This window comes from Semicossyphus pulcher, unplaced genomic scaffold (genome assembly GCF_022749685.1).
Source record: "Semicossyphus pulcher isolate SPU_LCO1_2020_fin unplaced genomic scaffold, fSemPul1.0.p SCAF_11, whole genome shotgun sequence".
Lineage (NCBI taxonomy): Eukaryota > Metazoa > Chordata > Actinopteri > Labriformes > Labridae > Semicossyphus > Semicossyphus pulcher.
Window position 1 is genome coordinate 28,244,580 of NW_027211615.1, and position 22,561 is coordinate 28,267,140.

Here is a 22,561-nt window from a genome sequence, read left to right on the forward strand (position 1 = left end):
AGACACACAGAGCCTGACAGCCATAATGTTCCTGTCCATGAGAGAAATAAGAGTCCATTAAGTATCATTCGCTCTATTACCCTCTGCTCCATATCCACTGAATGCCTCTCCCTCACGTGTCCTACTGCTTGACTTTACCTTCAGGTTATTTCACTTCCTGTTTTGATTTTATGTAGGAGCGCCTCTTTAAAATCCCCAGAACAGGAATCAGGTAATTTAGGACCATTTATTTTCTCCTTGAGGAGCTTTGCTGTTTACCAAGATGCAGGGATGCAGTCTGACCACTGGGTGGTGCTCATGTATAGAGGTCAGGTAGTTATAAACTAGTACCTGAGAGGGTTTGTTACAGATGATTACAGACCACGGTAGCTTCAGGAGGGAATGGCTTCACATTTTGTGTGGTTGGCAAAAGACAAACTTTAGACTTTAAATCATATTACTGAACCTCTGTTCAGTATTCTTGCTGCCTGTGTAAGCTGAAATAAGCTGTGTTGTTTATAAGATGTTGGAGTGGGAGTACACTGATAACAGAAACTGTGATGTGGGCGGTCTTAGAAGAAGGAAACAATGTCAGGCATCACAAGCTTGTCTGTGTTTAAATAGACATGATGTTCAAGTTGCAGCAAATTCTAAAAGACTCAAACTGTCAGAGCCTAAAGTTATTTTTTTCCTGCAAAAAACACACTTATCTGAGACTTTTCTTATTTCTCTGCAGGTTCCTGGCTAAGTGTTTCTTGACCACAGAGAGGTCAAAGGTCACTGCCCAGGAAATGATTCTAGCAGCTCCACAAGCTGGCAAGATTTCAGTGGCCCAATCCCAAGCTCCACACTAAAGCCTGAGCACTGAACCCTCTCTGACGTCAGGCGTGCAGCGCTTGAGTCCGTGAGGGTTTGAGAACTGCAAAAAAAATCAGGAATGGGACACACGATCATGACATCACACGTTGCCTGGCAACAAGTTGCGCCATTAAATAATTGGAAAAAAAGCCGTCATCCAGTATAACTGTGTGTCTCGCATGAAAGTGTTTATTTTATTTACATATTTTAACAAACTATCAAAAGACAGACAGGAAGTGATATTAATCATTTGAGAATATTTCACTGAAAAACACAAACATTAATAAATATGCACATTAGTGATGAACCTCATGTTGTCTCCTGTTTACGGTTCCTGTCACCTCCATGCTCGCTTTGTTTACAGTTAGTTTTAGTTCAAACTTTATTGATTACCAATTCAATATAAAAACATTTGTTAACATTTAGTGAGGGGCTGGACTATGACGTTTGCATACGACATCAAGTTGGCTATGAACTCTGGGTAACTAAGGAAAGTCTGCTGAAATGCAGACGGAAGGAACGTCACACACTTGGTGACCTGACAGGTGGACTGCACCAAGCACTCACACACTTACCGGGAACGCGCCTCAAAGTCTGCGAGCGTGGAGACTGGATTTGGCCCATGTTTTGTGAAAGTGCTCGTCAGCAGTGTGAAGGGCCGTGATGACCTACAGACACACTGCGCCAAACAAGTACAACATCTCCCTGCTGCTGCTGCAGGGATTCAAACAAGCACCCACACGGCTGCAAACAGGTGACAGGAAGTACACGTGTACAAGTTTCATGAGTGTTTTTATTATTGTTCACAGCATCTTTAACATGTTTAACCTGTTAACAAGGTCAAACAGAGATTAGAACATTTTTATATCTAAAATACAAGAACAGTTAGAACACAATATAAACAGACGGCATTATCAAATATATAACACACTATATAACACTGAGCCTCTCTGCAGTACACAGGCCGAGCTGCATATTACATCTATTAATGAAACACATTCGTCCTCTGTCGTCTCTTATACAAAATAAAGCTACAAACATCCGGGTCAATCCGTCCTCACCTTCACCGTTACACCACGAGGAGTTCCATCAAAGGAAACATCTTCCCGACGATGGCTGAAGTGTTTGATTAACAGTGTTTTCCATCTTTGATTTTGTCCCTGATCAGGTTTGATTTGAATGACTTTGGTGATCTTTGAAGCTTATGCAAACATAGCAGCGGAGTATTATTTAAATATTGCACACCATGTGTGTTCAGTCAGTTCACGTCTCTTAAACGTTGCAGCCTGAGCTGTGTTAGTGACACTTCTGACCCGTCTGGTACCTGGAGACGATCCATTCGGGCTTCAGCAGTGTCTCCAGGCTTGTGTGTTAACTTTGAGGATTGCTGGCGCCCACTGGTGGTCAGCTGGAGGCTACACACTCTGCAATCTGCACACTCTGCAGACTCTGGAACTCTGCAACAACAAAAGCACATCTACAGTGAAATAAAAGCAATTATATTTAAGAGTGAAATAACCCACTTAGCATCTTCATAACATGTTTCATACTACCTTAAAAGAAGTAAAACAAGCCTTTATAACCCTTAATTAAACTTTATACCTTGTATGTCTGCTTTGTCTCCATGACGCTCCTCCTCTTGTACGGCAACATCTCTTTGCAGGACAGGAAGAGAGGAATTCACGGAGCCTGTGGAGCAGCATGAAATTTGTCATGTTATTTACACATTCTAAAGATCTGGTTAGGATTACAAACCATTCAGATATAAAATACAACATAAACATGAATCAGATTCTTTCACACACCTTTCTGCAGCTCAGACGTCTTTATCTGACTTTCCTCCAGTGATAAGAAGCAGCCGCTCTCCTCTCCAGTCGCGTCGTCTGTCTCCATGTCACAGGTAAGCACCGCGATGAGACCGTTCCCCGACTTCAGGTGGACCTGGATGTTGTCCTGTGGCAACAAACAAACCCACATGCAAGACAATCTGATGATGTTGCCTCTATTCTGCTACCTCTGGAATACATTTATTTGGTTTATTTAGCCTTTATTTAACCAGATTTATCCCAAATCAGCTCCACAATGAAATCTACATGAAATACAATTCAAAATATCACCAATATCAATAACCAAATTACTCAAAATTACATGCACAAGGCACATTTGAGTTTCTGATAATCATCCTGAGAAGTATTCTTGAGTCATTCAGAGTCTTTGTCGTCTTGTTTACCTGTGTGGGTGCAGCAACCTCCAGCTTGGTTTCATCTGGAGCTTTGATGACCATCACCGTCTGCTCCTGGAAGGCTTGCAGCCTGCTGATGTCCTCCAGAGTCACGTAGGCCAACGTGCAGGAAAGGGATAAAGAAACACTTCATCCTTTTTTTGTGTGTTATTGCATTTAATATTATGTAGAACTTTTTATAAAGTTATAGTGCTCCTTAAATCAAGTGTCCCTGAGGCAGATTCTGGATCATCTTTAAGCACTTTGGGTCAAATCCTGTGTTTTTTTACTACATAATTAAAGAGACTAAACTTAACTTCAGTATAAGGCCCAGCTATGCAGCTAATATAAGGCCTGTTGATACATCCAGCAGTTATGCGGCAACATGAGGATAAATTCAGTTTGGTCACCTCATAAATGAAATAATAATATTCACCATCTTTTGTTTGTTTTGTCTCAACCAGCTCCTGAGGGAAACAGCCGTCTCTTTATCGGCTAGTGTTCCGATGATTAGCAAAGATACTGACCTTTAAAATATGTGTACACCGGAAATAAAATGAGGGCTGTTTCTTTCTATTATGGTCTGTCCCTGAACTGAAGTGAACGTACCTACTAAACAGCACATCAGTGAGACTCATCCTGCGACACTTATCAGCAGTGCCTCTGCTGCTCTGAGCCGAGTCTGAAAGGATATGCGGCGTTTCCCCGGTCATCCGTCACGTCAAAGAGCTGCTGGGAGCATCTTTTGATGAGGCTGTCCAGCCTCTCCTCCTCCAGCATCAGGTTCTCCATCTCTCTCTGGAACACCTGCTGGCTCAGAGAGCTGGCACTCTGACTGCTCCCTCTGGAGAGAACAAGTCAGACCATAGAAGTGATAGTTTAAATAATAATCTAAACAGCTTTTACTCGGATAACAACAGAGCAAACTACTCCTACTGATGGAAGTGCTTTTCATTACGCTAACGTATGCTTCCTCGCCCCCTCCAACCTGGAAATAATTGTCCTTACTGCATCCTGGAGGTTGCATTGTTGCTTTAGTTGGTGTAACCATAAGAATAAATAAGTACATATATATTGTGTGACTGATAAATAAACCTAAACTCTTCCTCTCACTTCAAATCTGTTCACTCACAGCCACTTGATCCAGTGCCTCGACACCTTCTGCACCAGGTTGATGCCTTCCAGGACGTTGTTGATTTCATTGATGCGAGTCCGGCTCGTCTGCAGGATCGTGGACACCTGCCTGAGGTCCAGCGTGCCGCCCTGTGCCGTCAGCAGCAGCTGCAGGTAACGCTGAGTCCGCGTGGCCAGAGAGACACCTGAATACAACACGACACCCAGTGTCACACACTTTTTACAGCAGTATCAGAAGTGCATCATTACTTCTGATGTTAACCGTACAGAAAAACTGAAGAAATAATATTATATATTATAAGAGCGAAGATAGAACTTTATTAATCCTGAAGGAAGTTTGAGAGCCAGATTTCTCCTCAGTTACAGTACAAAAATAAGAGTAACACAACAGAGCATTAAATATAAGTAATATACATATAAATTATAAAGTCATGTATGTTCATGTTAAAAATATACTTTTATCAGACTCTTTTTCTTTCTAAAATATTGATACAAACGTGCAACGTTTACCACAGCTGCTAGTTTGAAACGGCCAAACAGCGGGAGGCTTTTATTGTGAAACAATCACAAACACATTTGTCACGGGGGTTTGTGTTGACAGTGATCGTGCATCACATTGTGGTTACTCAAAAAAACTAACCGTGGCTGAACTGACTTTTACTTTGGCTTCACACCAGATTTAAGTAGAAACGTCTAAATGTCTAAAAACTCAGTTTCAGTTTAAGGAGAGAAAAACTCACCAGATCTGACTCTCTTAGGCCGGTTGAGGTCTTTCCTGACGGTGGGAAGAAAGAGACGATCGATAAATCTCACTCAACATTAACTTCAATTTGTCTCACGTAAAAAAAAAAAAACAACCTTATGCCAACACCTGCAGAAACCTTCAGTGTCCAACTATAAAACCTGTTTACTGAGACCCAATTAAATTCTAACAGACGAATAGTTATCTGTGGTTTTCTGCACCTATAGAATAGGTGCAGAAAATGAATCCAGTGTGCTGCCTCTGAATATGTGAGAGAACAGAAGCTTGGAGGATTTTTACCCAGTGGTCTTTGTCTCTGAAGTCTTCTTGACATCTGGAACCTGGAATACAGGAAGTAAGAACAGAGCAGGTTAAAGATTCCCTTGTTCCTAATATGAGTGAAGTCTGATTATGATTGAACATGTTGTCAAACATTTTGATTAAGTCTGATATTTACTTATCTGTTACGTAAAAACTAATTTACAAAATCCTTACATACCTTTAAAACATTTAACTTATAATAACTTTATAATGCAGCATTCAAAACCAGAGTTACAAGGTGTCTCACAGGCAGACATTAGAATACAAGGGGTAAAAACAGGCAGACAGAAGACATTTATACTAAGATGCTAAAATATAATAATAAAAACATATGGAACATTATGGAACAAATGAATAAGAATGTGTTTAATAAACTTCACACATATAAAGATACAAAGATCCTGACCTGCATTGGTGGATTCATGGACGGACGTGGAGCCACTGCAGGAGGTTCTGGTGTAGAAGGATGGAGTGCAGGAGGATCTGGTGCAGGAGGTTCTGGTGCAGGAGGATCAGGTGCAGGACGTTCTGTTAAACAAGGTTCTGGTGCAGGCAATTTGGCTGCTGGAGGTTCTGGTGTTGGACGTTTTTGATCCCGAGGCTCTGGTGCAGGAGGCTTCGTTTTGGCAGGACCATAATGTCTACCTTCATAAGTTTCATCATCATCATCATGCCACTGGTCCTCTTCCTCCGACGACTCGGCTGCCCAGGAGCTGATCACGCCCATGGGCCCGTCCAGGTAGGGGGACATGATGGGAATGCCGTCACTGCTGACCCCATCTTTGGAGATGTCCCGTGGCAGGAAGTGGTCTTCACAGATTAAATGCTGCTCTGTCGAGTCCTGCTTGTCCGTCTCCCTCAGCGCCGCCAGCCATACCTGCAAAAAGTCAGCAGAGTTTAACAGCAGTCACATGAATCAGGAATAAAATGCTAGAAGTAATAATACATAAATGTAACACTTCGAATGGGGACATTCGCTTAATAAGTACTTTTACCCTTGATTGTTATTTATTGTTTATTGTTATTCTTGTTTAGTTATTTATCTACTTTAACATTTACACATTTGAAATAAAGATATAAATCAATAAATCAATCAATACTTTGTTGCTAGAATTCATAGTTTGAATGCATTACGATACTTTTACTTGTAACAGAGTACTTTTTCACTGAGGTTTTTTTTTGTTACTGCAATGATGAGGTTATTTTAAAAAAAACCCTGCTAATAACTCGGGTACCACTAAATTATCTTCAATGATAAATATGAACTTGGTTTATTGATTTACAGCTACATGGAGATGATTAAATCAATCTAACAAATGATTAGAAACGATTTTTTAAAATAAACAATCGTTATAAGTTATTTAAAGTGTTGGTTTGTCTTAAAAATCACGCCATTGACGTTTACACAGGTAGTTAAGGTCACGTTATCTTTTTTTAAATCACGTTAAGGGATAAATAACGTCAAATTAACTTGGTGCTATCAAGAAAACTTTCATTTGAAATTAAATCCCTCCGTACCTTGACCCGTATGGGGTCTTTGGGGAAGCTGAAAAACTTCTTCGGTCGTCGGTTGAAGATCCCCAGGTTATCGTTAGAGTTTCCCTCGTGGTTCGGACACCCGGAAACAACACACTTCACCATGGTAACCGCAAAGCAGCAGGGCTAACGGAACATCAGTGAGTTGTTTTTAACCGTTAGAATTACAAAACTACCGCCACGGTACACTCGCTCGGTTTGTTTACGTCTTGTTTCACGTTGGTTTCCCCAGACCGGAAGGGGTGTGTCTTCGACCCGGAAATACAACAATGCAGGCAAGTGAAGCTTCTTGGCGCCAGTTTTATGTTCATATACTTATGTTAAAGCAATTGTCAGCGTCTTTTGTGGTTATCCAAAAATGAATCATTTACTAATTTTTAAAGTGAACATCATGTTGTGTTACTTAAAGTCTACCATGTTTTTTTTTATATTCTTCTTTGTACTTTTCTTTTGATCGAACGTTTGATCATCTTATGTACTATGTACATTGCAAAAGACTATGGTTTGAAAACATTAGACTACATGTTTGTTTGTTTTTTGAATATTTATCCTTTGATACCCCAAAACAAGTGAAAAAATCCTGCACACTGTTGGTAAGTTCCTTACTTTATTATTTATATTTTGGTCCACAGATCTTGATCAGGTAAAATGTTAAGTTTGTTCCTAAAAACTGATGTTTAGGCCTAAACATTTTCTCACCGGACTTAAAGTCTGCACTACAATATCACTTGTTTATATTGCTGTAGATTAATAAGGAGGTATTTGGTCAACAATAAGGTTATAAGCATTTTGGACAGAAATGTTTTAAAGCTAAAACATAAAAACTTGCCTCTTAAAATAGATGTTGTACCAAGGGCCAGTGACATCAACTTTTAGTCAACATAAGAACAGCTCGTAAGCAGTGTTGCAACACAAGATTTATTCAGAGCAAGAGATGCCAACACCAGCATGATAAAAATTGTACAAACTTCACAAGTCAAATTAAAATATCACGTAGCAACTCGTGACCTGGAACATACAGCAAAAATACCAACGAAACCCATGCCATGTGGTAAGAAAACTGTTGCTGAAAGTTTGCGAGTAGCAGAGAAAAAGGGGTAAAAGGAGAGAAAATGAATGTTGTATAAAAACCCCTTATCAATGCACTGCGGAAAAGGAACTAACATTTTCATAAACTGATGATTTCACAAATATTCATATGGATTTCTTTTGCATTCTAGCATGTCACATGTTAGTGTTGAGATTCTCTATGTAAATAGTTACAGTTTAGCTTTTACATCTGATATTACAATATCTAGTCTATTGACTTTCTTTAAGTGGCAGAATTGTGCTTTTACTCCCATTTCCTCTGTTATCAGTAAGAATAACTGACTAAATTAATAAAAATACAAGCCGTCAGTCTATCTAATGCAGTAGTTTACTGGCAGGAAGCTGCAGACACAAAGCTTTGGACAGAGATGTGAAGTCAGGGAATGAGGCTTTGCAGTGAAAGTCCAAAGAAGAAACATCTTGAAAGGAAAACTCCCCCTGCTGGCTGTTTGCCCTTTGATTTTACTTCCTGTGGAAAACTGGACTGAGAGCAGAGAAAAGTTTCAGTCATCAAAACAATATCAAATTCATCTTGTTTTAGGGGTCAGTCCGACAGTCACCAATCAGATGGTGATGGTTTGGTTTAGTGTTTAGATGGTTTTCCAGAAGGTTCTCCGTTTCTCTGGATAATTTATTAACCAAGTTAAATAAGATGAAAATCATCATATAGTGAGGTATAGTTAAATTAGTCTTGTAATAGATCAGTACCAGAGTTACACTATTCAACTATGTTGTGAATTACTAGTCTACTATTGCCAGACCATTTTGCAAATGCAAAGTAGTCTGTAAACGTTCTACATCAACTGGTTCTATGAAATTCCCATTTTTAATTTTCCCGTTAATGTCATCCCCTAATTTAGAATCACAGGATGGTCCTAGATATCTAACACCTTTTTAAAGTGGAGAAATCAGGTTTGTAATTTTTGTATGAAAAATGGCTCAAAATCCAAAATCAACCCTGAATCGTAATCTCTAGCTTCGGGTTGTTATTGAGCTTTATGATTGGGTTAGCTGTTAATTGGTGGCTTGAAAACCAGCTTAGAGGTACATTACTGCCACCAACTGGTCGGGAGTGGAACAAGGGGAGTAGATTTTGAGAAACGATCAAAAGAATGGCCCTGAAGTACGACCTGGTTCAACTGGTTCGTACTGAAGAGCTGTTCCAAAGAATCAGATCCTAACAATCTAAGGGGACCAGAGGGAGAGTTTTCCTTTAATAAACAAATCAACTCCTTGACATTTGCTCCGGGTTGCTTTCAAACAGGAATCACCAGCACAAAGTCTTGTCGAAGTCACAGTTTCCACAAACTCGCTGTACAGTTTTTGCTTCATTTACCACGTGATAATACTTTTGACATACTCCAATAAAGTGCATGCATGATCGACGGTGTTCAGAAAACGTTCTCCACCAGTGCTGTGATTTCAGACTGAATGTCATCGTAAGGCCGATTCAGATTTAAATACTCAGTCGGTAAGATTCAGTGCACAGGCATCGCTTTAGGACTGCTGGCTCAAGTTTTCATTCATCTTTTCAATAACAATCAAAGATAATTAAAAATAAAAGTGCTGCTAGGTCATCATGTCGTCTGGCATCATGTCCCATCGTGGCTCAGACAGTAAGATGCATGATTGGAAAGACGTTTTCTACAGGACGAGTGCAATATACAATGACGGATGGGGACGTTTGACCCTGTAAGTCCAGTGGAGCCATCAGCCTTTAGAAAGAAAAATCATATCTACAAATCCTCCTGCCTGCCAAGTGCCTCTTAGTCGACAATAAAAACATCAAAACATGGAAACAAAGGTGTCCCTGTGCAAAGTCGAACATGACAGAACCAAAGTCCTTTCACCCGCGTCAGATTCCTAACACATGATTGTAGTAAAAGGTTTGTACAAAACGCAATACATTTATAGTTAGTAAAAAGATCTATCAGCTCTTTGCTAGTTTTATTCATAAGAAATTGCATATACCCAAACATTTTTCATATAGATTGCATCCCATATCTAAACAAACGATTTAATATTCTCATACCAATATTGCTGACACGTTGTCCTATTAGCTAGTCAAGGTAGATGATTAAAAGAACTTCAGAATGGCAGATTGTCTCCTACATTTTCTGTAGCCATTTGTCTTTACGCTTCGATTTTCGTACGAACAAAGTAAAGCGATAAAACAGGACAGTTTGAAACGAAACAACTCCGAAGGGGATGATGGGATTTGCACCAGTAAGTTTCCGTGTCATGATGTTTGAAATCTTCTTGCTTATAGCAGTGGTTCTTCTCACAATTTGAGCTTCAGATTTACAGTAATAAGTGGCCTCGTAGTCCACTTGAAAACATTAAAAAAACGAATGAATTAACATCATTAAACAATCTCCAGCTTAAAAGCTCATGAGAAAAGCCTTTCGAAAATGATTGCTCTTCACGTTAGCTTCCTCGCCGCTCTGCTCCCCTTTAAACCCGTGACGCCCAGATTTTTTTATGTATGTAAATCGCATTAAAAATAAAAAATGATTCAAGCTTACAATAAATAAATAAATACATACATATACACTAGAATGTGCATACATTAGCAGCTATAAACAGTACATCACATTATATTAGATCATATGAAAATGTACAAAACGTGAATGTTCGTTTAAAACGTTTTCCAAAGCAAGGCAACAACAATCAAAATGATAAAAAAAAAGAGATACCCATGGAGTTGAGAGAATAACAGCAGACAAAATAAAAGAACTATGGTAGATTACTGCAGCAAAAAACAACCAATTCCCTTCTATTTTTTTCTGTTGTTTTTGCTTTGCATTTGTTATTCTGGCCTCAGTCAGGGCTACACCTGGATACCCTGAACGGCCTGTTTGATGTTCTCTAGCAGCGCCTTGTTCTCCGGGCTCTGGTACTGGTCCTGGTGAGTGTACATGTCTGTCAATGTACTCACATAAGTATCAAAGTTCTGTTCATTCATTGGTTCCTGTGAGGGGGAAGAAAACCATGAAGACAAACAATCAGAGAGATTAGAACAGGTGTCTATGTGTCACAAATAATCAGCATACTGTCTGTCAAACATTGCAGGAAAGGAATACAGGCGGGCAGCAAGGGAGGAAAGGAACACCATCAGGCTCACTGAAAGACACCTTTTCTATTACATTCAGGATTATGATCAACATCTATACTGCAGCCTGTGGTCTACGCAATGCAACTTCAAGACATGCAAAATCAGGAAAGGGATGGTTAGCTTGTGGATAGATGGAAGGGCCATGGGAAGCATATGGAGACAAAAGCTGGACGCTAAAACTAATGGAAGGTGAGAGAGAGACAACCGGTAGTTCCATTTACATTAGACAGCGGGATGTTTTTGTTGCTTAAATACAGAAAGAGTGGCTTTGGCCTTAAAAAAAGCCTTAGTGGTTTAGTTGGGATTTCTGTATTTTTGTGCAAGCAGAATTAGTTTTATATGTGGTGTACCTCAAGGCTCAATTTTAGGCCCAGTTCCTTTTAGCTTATTTGTTTAAACTGGAAATTAATTGTACTATAACATTTTTGACGCATTTTACTCCGAAAGTTAAGTTAAGAAGTAATATTTGAAATTACCTCCTTAGGTTCAATTTGGTAATCTTTGGCTGTGGCTTCAAATAACCCGTGTTGCTTGAGTTTAAAGCAAAGCAAACAAGCATTACTCTTTTTAAACAGATTTATATTCATTCAGCTTCAACTGGAGAGGTTAGGATTTCAGTTTTAGCATTATTAGTTTCACATGTGGTGTACCTCAAGGCTCAATTTTAGGCCCGGTTCCTTTTAGCTTATACGTTTAAACTGGAAATTAATTGTACTATTACATTTTTGACGCTTTTTACTCTGAAAGTTAGATTTTGTAGTTCAAATATTGTAATAGATACACCTTTATAGCTTTTATATTACAATACATATTAACCAGTTTTGCCCAAAAAAATTTAAATGACCACCTTAGATTCAATTTGGTAATTTTTGGCTTCGGCTTCAAATAAGCCGTGTTGGTTGAGTTTAAAGCAAAGCAAACAAGCATTACTCATTTTAAACAGATTTATATTCATTCAGCTTCAACTGGAGAGGTTAGGATTTCTGTTTTGGCGTTATTAGTTTCACGTGTGGCATACCTCAAGGCTCAATTTTAGGCCCAGTTCCTTATACACTCAAACTGGAAATTAATCGTACTGACTTTATTACATTTTTTGAAGCTTCTGAATGGATTAAATTTGGTCATTTTTGGCTTTGGTTTCAAAAAAGCAGTAGGCAAAGCAAACAAGCACTACTCTTTTTTTTTTTTTTTTAAACAGACTTATATTAATTTAGTTTTTACTGGAAAGATTAGCATTTCTGTTTGGTTTTTTTGTACTAGTGCTATTAGTTTTACATGTGGCGTACCTCAAGGCTCAATTCTGGGCCCAGTTCTTTTTAGCTTGTATGTTCTTTCACAGACCAGTGTCTATGAATAGTAAGCACAGATGAAATAATTTTGATCTTGATCATGAAAGGAGTCTTATATTTGACATTTTCAGTAATATTTAGTTTTACTTTTCAGTTCATGTGTTTATGTTTTATGATTAATTATGATTCAAGCTTTCCAATGATGGTGAAATAAACTAGAGGTCAATCCCTGTCACTCTATGACAAACTATTTTACAAGCAGTTTTAGCTTCTCCAATATGATATGTTTTGGTCATTAGAGAGAACCTCATCAGATTTTTTTTGTCGGCTATTTGAACCAGTAGGTTTGTCATATCTAAATGGCTTGTAATCTGCAGTACTCATGGGAAGTTGTGATGTGCAGACGCCACAGCGGGCTAAAGGAGTTAAAGGAAGGGGGGGATGACAGTGCAGAAGAGAAGGATAATTGGATAAAGGATAAATGGATCTCTTACTCTGGGAGGCATCTGTAAACAGCAGTTATGCTTTACTGGGGCCTCTTTCTGTGGCAGCGGTCTCTACAGGAGAGGGTGTACAGAGAAGTCTATTAGCCTGCTAGACTCACGGAGGGTCAACAAGGCTATATAAGCTACACTGAGAAAAAAGCACTGTCCGCCTTAGCAGGTCATTTCCACTCCGACTGTGTGGCTTTAGGTTCTGAAACCAGCAAAACAAAATCAAATGCAAACCGTGTGTTATCATACTCAAATTGACTGTTTTAGATTTTCATGTGCACACAGTTAGAGCTCTTTTCTGAGGAACGATACGTATAAAATGCCCTGTGAAGACAGACATCTTTTTCATGCATTTTGATCTGAAGGTGTCCTGCACACTAATGGAAGGACAAGAAGCCAAGAGTCCAGTTATCAAGCACCTTGTGTTCATACTGTCTATAAAGATTATCCAATTAGCCCCAATCTTCTTTCTACACTGAGACAACATGATATCCAAACATGAGAAATTCACGACAACGTTTTCCTTATTTAAAACTGGTGAGGCGTTGTAAAGCACAGAAGAAGCACAGCATGGACTGTGGCGAACAGAAAGAAGCAGATGAGGAAAAAACCTGAGTGTCAGTACAGAAAAGTCGACGTTAACGCTTCCCTGGATTGAGATTGTGAGCAGAAGTTAGCTGGAATCAACTTTTTTATCGACCCACAAAGACATTTCAATGAATAGAATAGAGAAAGACACAAATGTAACACATTAAATATGATACAGGCAGCAGATCATTTTGTAAAGGTGACTCCTGCTCACCATGTGTGGAAGCTGGATGTTAGCTAAGCTGTTGATGAGCGACTGGCTGAGGTTGGCCAGTTCGTGCAGCAGCGAGTCGTTCTGCTGTTCGATCACCTTGTTCTCCTCCTCGATGGACTTCAGGTTGGTCTCCATGGTGGTGATCTGCAGGATGAGGAAACAATTCATTCTTGGGGGAGATTTTATGGAGAGAACAAGTCAAAGAGTATGTGGGCACATACAAGGACTTTGGTGCAGACCAGTCACAGCAGTTAACTTGGTAATGAAATGTTCGACACCAATTCAGTCAGTTTATGCTACAATAAGCACAAACGCTGTCTTACTTGTGTCCTCAGTTTTATCATGTCTGATTCCACTTGAGTGTTGGACTCGTTCAGATCTTTGATTTCTTCATCCAGCTGTTTGATTTCTTCATCGTTTTCGATGCCTGAAACCAAAAACAACATTTAATTTTGGCCAGATAGGTTTTTTTTCCCTGTTATTGTAGGGTGAGGGGTTTGGCTCTGACCTTTGCTTGCTCTTTGCTTGATTGTCAGCATGTCTACGCTGCTCATCCGGGCCTTCTTCATGGCCGATGTGGCCCGGGGACAACCGGAGAGACTGGGGAAAAAGATGCATGTTGATGAAAGTCTGCTTCAAGTTTGTCAGTCCGTGTAATTCAAGCAAAGACGTGCAACTGATATAGATGAAGACTTTGTATTGTGATAAAAACAGTCATAACAAACAAAAGCAAACTTTGATAGAGTTGAAACAGAATGACACAGAGCCACGCCCACCTCCGATGGGTCAGGAAGCTCCCGCTGACGTGTCCCGAGCCGTCGCAGCCGGGGGTCGGGCAGGTCATCCCGTCCGTCTTGCCAGATTTCCAGACAAACTGCGAGCCGTTGACGTAGCTGTCCTTCTGCCTCTTTGCCGCCAGGGGGCAGCCTGACGCACTGCGGTGGGAGGCGTACTTCCCCGTCACGTGACCCTGTCCATCACAGCCCGGTACTGGACACCTGAGAGGTTGAACAAGCACAGAGGTGTCACTCTGTCTGGATGACCACTGCTCGCTCCTCAGCTGCCTCTGCTCTGCCTCCCTGAACGCCCTCCACAGTGACATTTAGGCTGATTAGAATGAGCCCAGTGTCTGCAGGCCGCTCCCACCCGAGCGCAAGTTAAGCTTAATTATTATTTCTCTGTTAATGATGATTGTGGATGGAACGGAGGTTCAGCAACAGCTGGCTGCAGACTGACACCGGCTGAACTTTAGATTATTCACAAGGTCGTGTTGGCTTAACATTATGGCTCTGTTTTAAGGAAAATGTCAGACGCTCACTACGGCTAACCTTTGCTGCGCTCGGCCTGCTGGGAGCGGGAGGTGAAGTGGAGGTCTGATCACAGCTCCTCTCTAAAATATTCTCTCCTAAAGTTAGAAAGGTCAGCCTGCACAGGCGGCATTTCAAGAGTCAGGAGATGGATGAATCGACCCAAACGTATGACAGATAGAAGGCCTTAATGTGAACGCTATAATACACTAGCATTATAAGTGTGTCCACTAAAAGTGTTTGTTTTTTCCACTGACAGGCTCAGACCGTAACTAAGTGTCTGACAACATTACACAAAGGATCCCTACAGAGATAAACCTTTTCGTTAAAGATAAAGATCCTTTTTTTAAGCAGAAACCGTCGTTACATCGCTCCGTCAGAGCCACCAAACTTCACTGACAAAAACAGTGATTTTACAGCTGCTGCTGTTTTAAAGGGTTAGCTCGGCTACAAAACAACACAATCCAGCTAACCTGTTTAAAAAAAAATAGAGCCCTGGTTCTGCGTTCAAATTTTTTACTTTTAGTATGACATACTTAAAGTACCAACAGTAATCTTCATGCAGAAAAAAGAACTGTTTAATATTAATGCATTAATGTGAAAAACGTCTTACTTGATTGGCTCCTGGTCGTCCTTGTCTTCTTTGCTGTGGAGGATTTTGATGCCGCTCTTCTTGGCTCGAGGACAGCCGGACAGACTGCAGGACAGAAGACAAACTTAAAGAGACAGGTAATGTGAAGTGCTACATACATCTGTTTTATTTTCAGACAGCGGTCATTATAGAAACACGGTTACTGTACCTCCTGTGGGAGGCGTAGTTTCCTGTGATGTGTCCAGATCCATCACAGCCGGGGGTCGGACACCTGAGGCACAAACACGAAGGTTAACCGGGGTCACAGGAGGTCAAACATGATGAATGAGCACTGCTCTGTAGTTTTAGTTTTGACCGTTGAATTGACCCCCATTTGGTCTCAATCAGAATCATAGACTGTATAAAAAGATGGCCGACATGACGGCTCCCTCGAAGTGAAGCCAAACCCTCTCTGTCACCCCCTGCTGGCTGGCTGCAGTATAGGTCATAAAGCCCGCCCCCTCCATGTTAACAGATGGGACATGAGTCAAACTATAAAATCACGTCAAATACATTTTTCTGAGAAGTTTACTTTTAATAAGTTATTTGATGCTATAAAAAGGGGGTGTGGCCTCATGATTGACAGCTCTGTTGACTAATCGGGCTCCTGCAGCGTTCTGCTCCTGAGTAGCAGAGTAGAGGAGGAACGGCGAGAGGAGACGTAACTAACACTAACACTACAGTCACTGAACTTTCCATAAGCGTGAATATCTGCTTCAGACCGACACAAGAAGCTGTTCTGCTGCAGACTGAGCCCACCTGAGGGCTCCAACACGCCAAGGACACCTGAGGGCTCCAACACACCAAGGACAAAGGGGAAAGGTGTGTTTAGGGTAGAGGAAGGGGCGGGACTTCAGTGGGTCCACCAGCAGATCTCTACTGCACACACTCTGGATACAGATGGCTTGGCTTCACTTTTATACATCATCCATCTTCATGTACACTCATTGATCTGACTCTACAAACTGCTCAGACCCCGTCTTGTTTCGTGCTCTTGGCTGCAGCCAGAAAGCACTTTGCCTTTGCAGACTCACTTGAGTTCTTGAGAGTTGGTCGTCATCATCCCGCGGATGTTCTTGTCGGCCAGCTGGCAACTTGACAACCTGCAGGAGGAAGACAGACACAAACTGAGCATCACTGACACTTTGACTTCATGCTATTGTTTGTTTTTTTAACAATAAAACGCATGTGAAGTTTAGATAAATGGGCAGACGTCCAACACAGTGAAATGAAGGTGAGGTATCTGTTTCCCTCAGTAGGTGAGGATCAGTTGAAGTTTTCTCTGTCCTCAATACAGAAACATAATTTACTCTTTTGAGCTTTGTTGAGCAGGTTTGTACGAAGAATCTCAAGGCAACAAGTCCGATCTAAACACTTTGAGACATTCTATGCTAAAGTTTTGTCATCAGAGGTGCGAGCGGCTCTTACGTGATGAGCTCCTTCTTGCCCTCCTTGCAGGCCGGGTACTTGTGGTGTTTGGGGCTGGGCATGGTGACCTCGGCCGGGTAGCGCTGCTCGTCCAGCAGCTCCTGGAAGGGATCCAGCTCGTCGCTCTGGTGCAGGGACGAGAAATAAGCAGACTACGACATGTCACTACGGGCTGCACTTTAACACAAGCACACACAGAATAAACCTGCAGCTGTATGTTTCCTTTGTCAAGATTCTCTGTGTGCAGGATCTGTAGCTCTTCTTCATCTTATGTGTCAATAAACTGAATATCTTTCTTAGCAATGGTTGGACTCAGCACAACATTTGATGACATTACATTGAGATTATGAAATAACTAACAATCTTTTATTATTATTATTAATTAAATAAGATTTTTAAGATTTTATAGACCAAGAAAAAACAACAAAGAGAATGAGCAGCCCTCAGCTTTTTTCTTTAACATAGATTAGTGTTGTATAATCTCATCGTCATTCATGTTTGGCAACATTTTCGAGCGTTTTTCCTTTTTGTTGTTTTGCGTTTGTGTCAAAGAAAGTAGAGGTTAAAAAGTAATTTGACTTTTTATAAACACATTTTCACCTTTATAATTTTTTTTTTATATTCTTATGTCTTTATTTTAGAGAGAGAGGACAGTGGGTAGTGTCAGTAACGGGGAAGAGAGAGTGGGGATGAGGCGGGAGTCGCATCGAGGACTCTAGCCTCTGTATATGGGACACCGCATTTAACCGCTGAGCTGAACCAACGCCCCCCTCACACTTCTGACTTTATAGACACTACAGCTGAAGAGAGACAGGTAACACTGGGAGAAGAGAGTTGGGGATGACGTGCAGCAAAGAGCCGAGCGTGGAAGTCGAGCCTGCAGCCGCTGCGTCGAGGACTGAAGCCTTTGTATGCGGGCCGCCTGCTCTACCCACTGAGCTAAACCAGCGGCCATGTTTTTTTGCTTTTAATTTGTGCTGACAAAAGCTCATTGTTAGCTCATATCTTAAAAACATTTTTATTTTAACCCAGTAATACATCTTTGCTTATAAATGGGATAGATGAATTCTGTGTTTGAGGAAAAAACACTGAAATCATCCGTGTGTTTGTCAACTGTAAAATCAACAGAATTAAGTATGCATCTTTTCCCTCCTGCTTCCAGCATGTCCACCCTTACATATTAGATTAATCTGACTTATAATAATTGGTTGGTAAAATACGTCAGCACCAGTTACAGAGGTTCATGTTCCTCCTGCAGCAGTCAGACTAAGCTAAGAGGAGCTCTGGTGTCTGAGAGATCTGCAGTCTGCTCTGCAGTCCTCTCATCACACCTCCTCAGCGGGAGCACGAATCGCTCACAGGACTGTCTGCAGAAAATCCCATCAGCCGGCGAGCTCGTGGTCCCGGCCTCCTCCTCTGCCATGTCGTGCTTCATTAACAAACGCAATTACTCTCCTGATTAAAACCTCTCACTTCAGCGCTCTAAACCCAACCAGGCAAATGTAGCAATTTGCTGCATGGGTTGCTCTGTGTGATATCAGATCTGTGCGGACTTAAGCGTGCAGATGATCTATCATGTTTTACTTATGTATTAGCGGTGTAATTCAGCATTTTAATGCAGCATGCTCGAGCTCCTGGAGCGTTCACTCAGAGAGCTGGACGCAGTGCCGCTGTTCACCACATGAGAGCGCACTGTGCCCGCAGCAGAGACGGCTGCTTCCGTCAGATCAACCTGGGTCATTGAGACTGAAGCTGTTGCTGACTGACTTTGAAGGTAAAAAAAACACTCTGGTGGTCTCCTTAAAGTAGCCGCTGGGGTCCTACATGTGTTGGAGAAATCTTTTTAATTCAGAGAGTTCATTTTAAGGTTCAGATTTTAATTTGAAACTGCAGCATTTTCTTGTTTCTCTGGTCTGCAAACCACCAAACTAAAGCATTGATGTAGCTTGCAAACACTTATTGTCTGCACTCGTCAGTAAGGAGCTAAACTATTTTAAAAACAGTAAAATCACTCAGGTTTTTAGGAGGATCACATCCATCTATCATCTATACCGCTTATCCTGTTCAGGGTCACAGGGGGCTGGAGCCTATCCCAGCTGTCATTGGGCGAGAGGTGGGGTTACACCTGGACAACCTTTCACTCTCACATTTTCACTACGGACACTTTTAGAGTCACCAATGAAGCTAACGAGCGTGTGTTTGGACTGTGGGAGGAAGCCGGAGAACCCTGAGGGAACCCACGCATGCACGGGGGGAACATGCAGACTCCACACAGAAAGCTTCACTTCGTCACAGCTGAGGGCGAACTAGGAACCTTCTGTGAGACGACAGCGCGTCATGTTGATTGCTAGTTGCGTCTGAAAAGTGTCCAAAGGTTTGAATCATTTTTACTATTTTGTTTTTAACTTTTTATTTTCAAAAGGAACTTAAGGACGTTTTGATCTGACGTTTAATTTTGAGCAATCTTACAGCCTGAGTTGTTTTAATCTTTGTTTTTTATCCCTGTTGTTTATTTTTCTCTAATTTTACTCCTTTTGTTTCTTTATTGTTTTATTGTTCTAATTTTTTTGTCTTGCAAAATTCCTATTTTATGTTTTTGTTGTTTAGACTTCCGACTTCATGTTTGAATGACAGATTATATATAAAGAAGTGCGTACATGCGTCCATGCTCGGTGGCCTCAGAAGTCCCCGCAGCAGGATGAATAAAGTAGAGCTCACGGCACGTACGCTACTTACTGCTAACAATCCCACAATGCAGTGCGTCACATTTAATAAAAGGAAAAATTGCCCCTGTGCTTCTCCGCAGCCGACAGTGATGATGCAAATGAAGATGCGATATAGAAAATAAGTGAAAGACACAGCTCTCTGATTTCCTGTCCCACCTGTGAGCTCACGTGTCCTCGCTTTGCTCTAAGTAATAACAGAGTGAGTCTCATTCTTCTGTTTCAGTGAGCAGCTTTTTACTTAAGTCTCGGTTCATTCGTAAGTGTAATCTGATAAATGCAGGTCCTTCCCTTTATTGTCACACATATCCTAAGTTTTCAAAACTCAGTCTCCATCTTTTACTTCCTCCAAGAAGAAAATAAGCTCCTCTTTTTAACGGAGGCTATCTTTAGCGACATTTACACAAGCCAAATATTCCGATTCAAACCTGTTTAAAGGCCAAACAAAGTAAAAACGCTCCATTTAAACACCTCAGTGAGAATAAATCAGAATATATCGATCAAAAGGAATAAATAGTCTGCGTGTATCCGCAGCTCGTGTCTCTGTTTCTTATTAGTTATTCTGTTGTAGTGTTTTCTGTTTCGTGGCTCCAGGCTGAAGAACATCAACGAAACTGAGCTACGATTCACAACTTTGGCAGCCGCCGTCATTCTGTGCATTATTTGAAGCCTTCGGTGAGTCGAGGTGTTCGTGTACACACACACACACACACACACACACACACACACACCGGACCGTGCTAAACTCTCAAATCTCCTCTTATGTATGTAAAGTGATGCAAAAATTATGCGTGCTAGCAACCAGTAGTACGCCCTCGCAAAGCAAGTCCACAACTTCACCACGCTGCCTCTCTGCTCTGCATTCCTTTAAACAGCTTCTAAACTGTAATCATCACTTAATCTACGCACACACTCTTTAATACAAACTCTGGGTTCCTTAAATCTTTTAATTTCATGCTTCTAATTATCCTCACTCTGGATGATTAGGGGACTAAATATTAAATTAGGTGTTTAAAGCCCTTAATGAGAGCTATAAGTGCAGAGTGCGGAGCATGACAAACATTTAGAGATGATTAAAGTTTTGCCTTTTATGTGACTTATTGAATGCATTTGTTACTTTAATTCAAAATGAGATGTTTAAGGTGGTTTTAAGGTTTTTAAGCTCCGCCTCCTCGTCAACGTCACTGAACAGTTTGATCTGAAATGACCCCAAACATCCGTCACTGTGTGCAGTACCTGTGTTCAATATGCTGCCTGTAAACTCTCTGTACATACTGAACTCTATAAACTAACATGTCAGGTTTAAACTATAGAAACACTGAATTCTTACTGAACATGCTGATGGAGAATAAGCTCTGTAATCTGTTCTTTCTTGTCAGATGATATTGCACAAGTTCTTAACTGCATCTACAGACCAGCTGTGTTCAAACCTTTTTTGAGTCCCCAAAACGAACACAAATAAAACCATTGTGTCCCCATCTGAGGATTTTTGCTCTTGGATGTTTTATTACAGGAAGTGTAAAAAACACATGACCAAAATAGTCATATGTTTTGTCCTTGCGTTACTAATGGATGAAAAGATAGTAAAAATAAATACCTCGGGACCCCCTGGCATCCCCCTTTAATGTAACCCACTTTGAGAACCACTGCCACAGAAGTTTTTTTGCCTCTGTTAAATTAGAGATTCTATATTTAGTGAGTTTTAAAATTCTTACTAATTTTAGTTTTCTTTAAATTTTGTCGCTTATTATAGATAAAACAGCCGTTTTCCAACTCAATTACTCATAAAGTCACAAATAAATAAGTAAATTAAATATCAAATACATGAATTAATACATTTTGTATATATTTCTTTTAAGTAACTTTCAAGAAACAAAAGTGTTGTTTATTATTCTGTTCACTATTAAAGTCAAAATTACTTGAGTCTGCAAAGGTGTGAATTAAAGTACAAACCTTTCCTTTAAACACTTAGATATTAACTTGTCCTTTCAGCAGACTCTACCTTTAACGTCTGATGTGTTTCTGTGTAAAGAGTAACTTCACATTGTCGCTGTGGGGACGGGTCTCTTAAAATTGCCCGAGAGAACTTGTTATATGCTTTATATGACAATTCAATAACTCTGACGTTGTACTGACTACAGCAAACCAGTCTCTCTCCTGTAGTAGACTGCTGGGCCACATCGACAGGAAGTGCGCAAGGTGGAACTTTCTTTTTTGAACGCCGTAGCCGTCCCTTCAACTGTCGCTGCTTAAAGCACCTAATAATATAACTGTAATAAAAATATACATGGTGCTTTCGTTAACATAAACTATAAACAGTGTAATGCAGTGCTGTACTGCTTTAATGATATGTTAATTGTAAATGATGTATTCTACAATTTGTAAGTCTCTCAGCCTATTCAAACATATTTTTTAAACGCTGGAGTTTAGTCTGTTTAAAGTGACGCAGTCCTTCCTGTTACCTCTTTGTGGTCCTGCTCGTCTCCCAGGCGTTTGATCTTGGTGTAGTCGACGGGCAGGTCCCAGCAGTCGGCCTCGCTCAGCTGGTAACAGCGGCTGCTGAGCAGAGCCTGCCGCTGGGGCGACATCGGCTGCAGGGGGGTCAACACCGTCCCGCTGCCCTCCGGACCGCCGGGCTGACCGGCAACATCCACCGCGCCGCTGTCGTCCATGTCGCCAACCGGACTCTGATGGAGACACAGGTAAGATGAATACGTGTGCAGCAGTTGGGGATAAATCTGAGGGTCAGTGCAAAAGTTTTTAGCACTCTGCGCTGAGCTTTCTGTGATTCAGAAGTCACAGATTAAATTTAAAACGATTGGAGTTAAAGTAGCAGAGGCCAAAACATCCTGACCTTTAGTCTCTCGTATGAGTCAGGCTCCACAAACACTT

General features: G+C 40.9%; 2 protein-coding genes across 8 annotated transcripts in view; both read right to left on the reverse strand.

The window, feature by feature from the left end:
- Nucleotides 1-1,727: 1,727 nt before the first annotated feature.
- Nucleotides 1,728-6,992, reverse strand: LOC138612020 (transcription factor E2F1-like). Its single transcript, XM_069685314.1, has 10 exons — nt 6,774-6,992; nt 5,662-6,132; nt 5,235-5,275; nt 4,933-4,967; nt 4,191-4,377; nt 3,753-3,902; nt 3,068-3,182; nt 2,643-2,790; nt 2,440-2,526; nt 1,728-2,294 (listed from the first exon to the last, which is right to left on the reverse strand). The coding sequence occupies exons 1-10, from the start codon at nt 6,894-6,896 to the stop codon at nt 2,242-2,244; spliced, it is 1,410 nt and encodes a 469-aa protein (XP_069541415.1). The 5' UTR covers nt 6,897-6,992; the 3' UTR covers nt 1,728-2,241.
- A 698-nt stretch (nt 6,993-7,690) lies between these two features.
- myt1la (myelin transcription factor 1-like, a) overlaps nt 7,691-22,561 on the reverse strand; it is a 74,586-nt gene continuing 59,715 nt past the window's right edge. For 2 of the 7 annotated variants that reach the window (XM_069685853.1, XM_069685834.1), the window contains exons 15-25: nt 22,132-22,356; nt 16,947-17,098; nt 16,553-16,621; nt 15,688-15,750; nt 15,501-15,584; nt 14,357-14,578; nt 14,089-14,180; nt 13,904-14,007; nt 13,581-13,724; nt 12,779-12,841; nt 7,691-10,851 (exon numbers count right to left, since the gene is read on the reverse strand). In XM_069685853.1, the coding sequence (XP_069541954.1) occupies nt 10,711-10,851; nt 12,779-12,841; nt 13,581-13,724; nt 13,904-14,007; nt 14,089-14,180; nt 14,357-14,578; nt 15,501-15,584; nt 15,688-15,750; nt 16,553-16,621; nt 16,947-17,098; nt 22,132-22,356 (1,359 nt within the window). In that variant the 3' untranslated portion in view covers nt 7,691-10,710. Of the gene's footprint in view, nt 10,852-12,778; nt 12,842-13,580; nt 13,725-13,903; nt 14,008-14,088; nt 14,181-14,350; nt 14,579-15,500; nt 15,585-15,687; nt 15,751-16,552; nt 16,622-16,946; nt 17,099-22,131; nt 22,357-22,561 lie in introns of all 7 variants that reach the window. The other 5 variants (XM_069685825.1, XM_069685817.1, XM_069685861.1 and 2 more) reach the window with 3 other exon arrangements.

Excerpts from the sequence above, each read along its gene's own strand:
- LOC138612020 (XM_069685314.1), bottom strand. The coding sequence starts at position 6,896 with ATGGTGAAGTGTGTTGTTTCCGGGTGTCCGAACCACGAGGGAAACTCT. Across the intron at positions 6,133-6,773 it reads AAGACCCCATACGGGTCAAG|GTATGGCTGGCGGCGCTGAG; the intron begins GTACGGAGGGAT and ends GACTTTTTGCAG. Across the intron at positions 5,276-5,661 it reads CCATGAATCCACCAATGCAG|GTTCCAGATGTCAAGAAGAC; the intron begins GTCAGGATCTTT and ends CCTGTATTCCAG.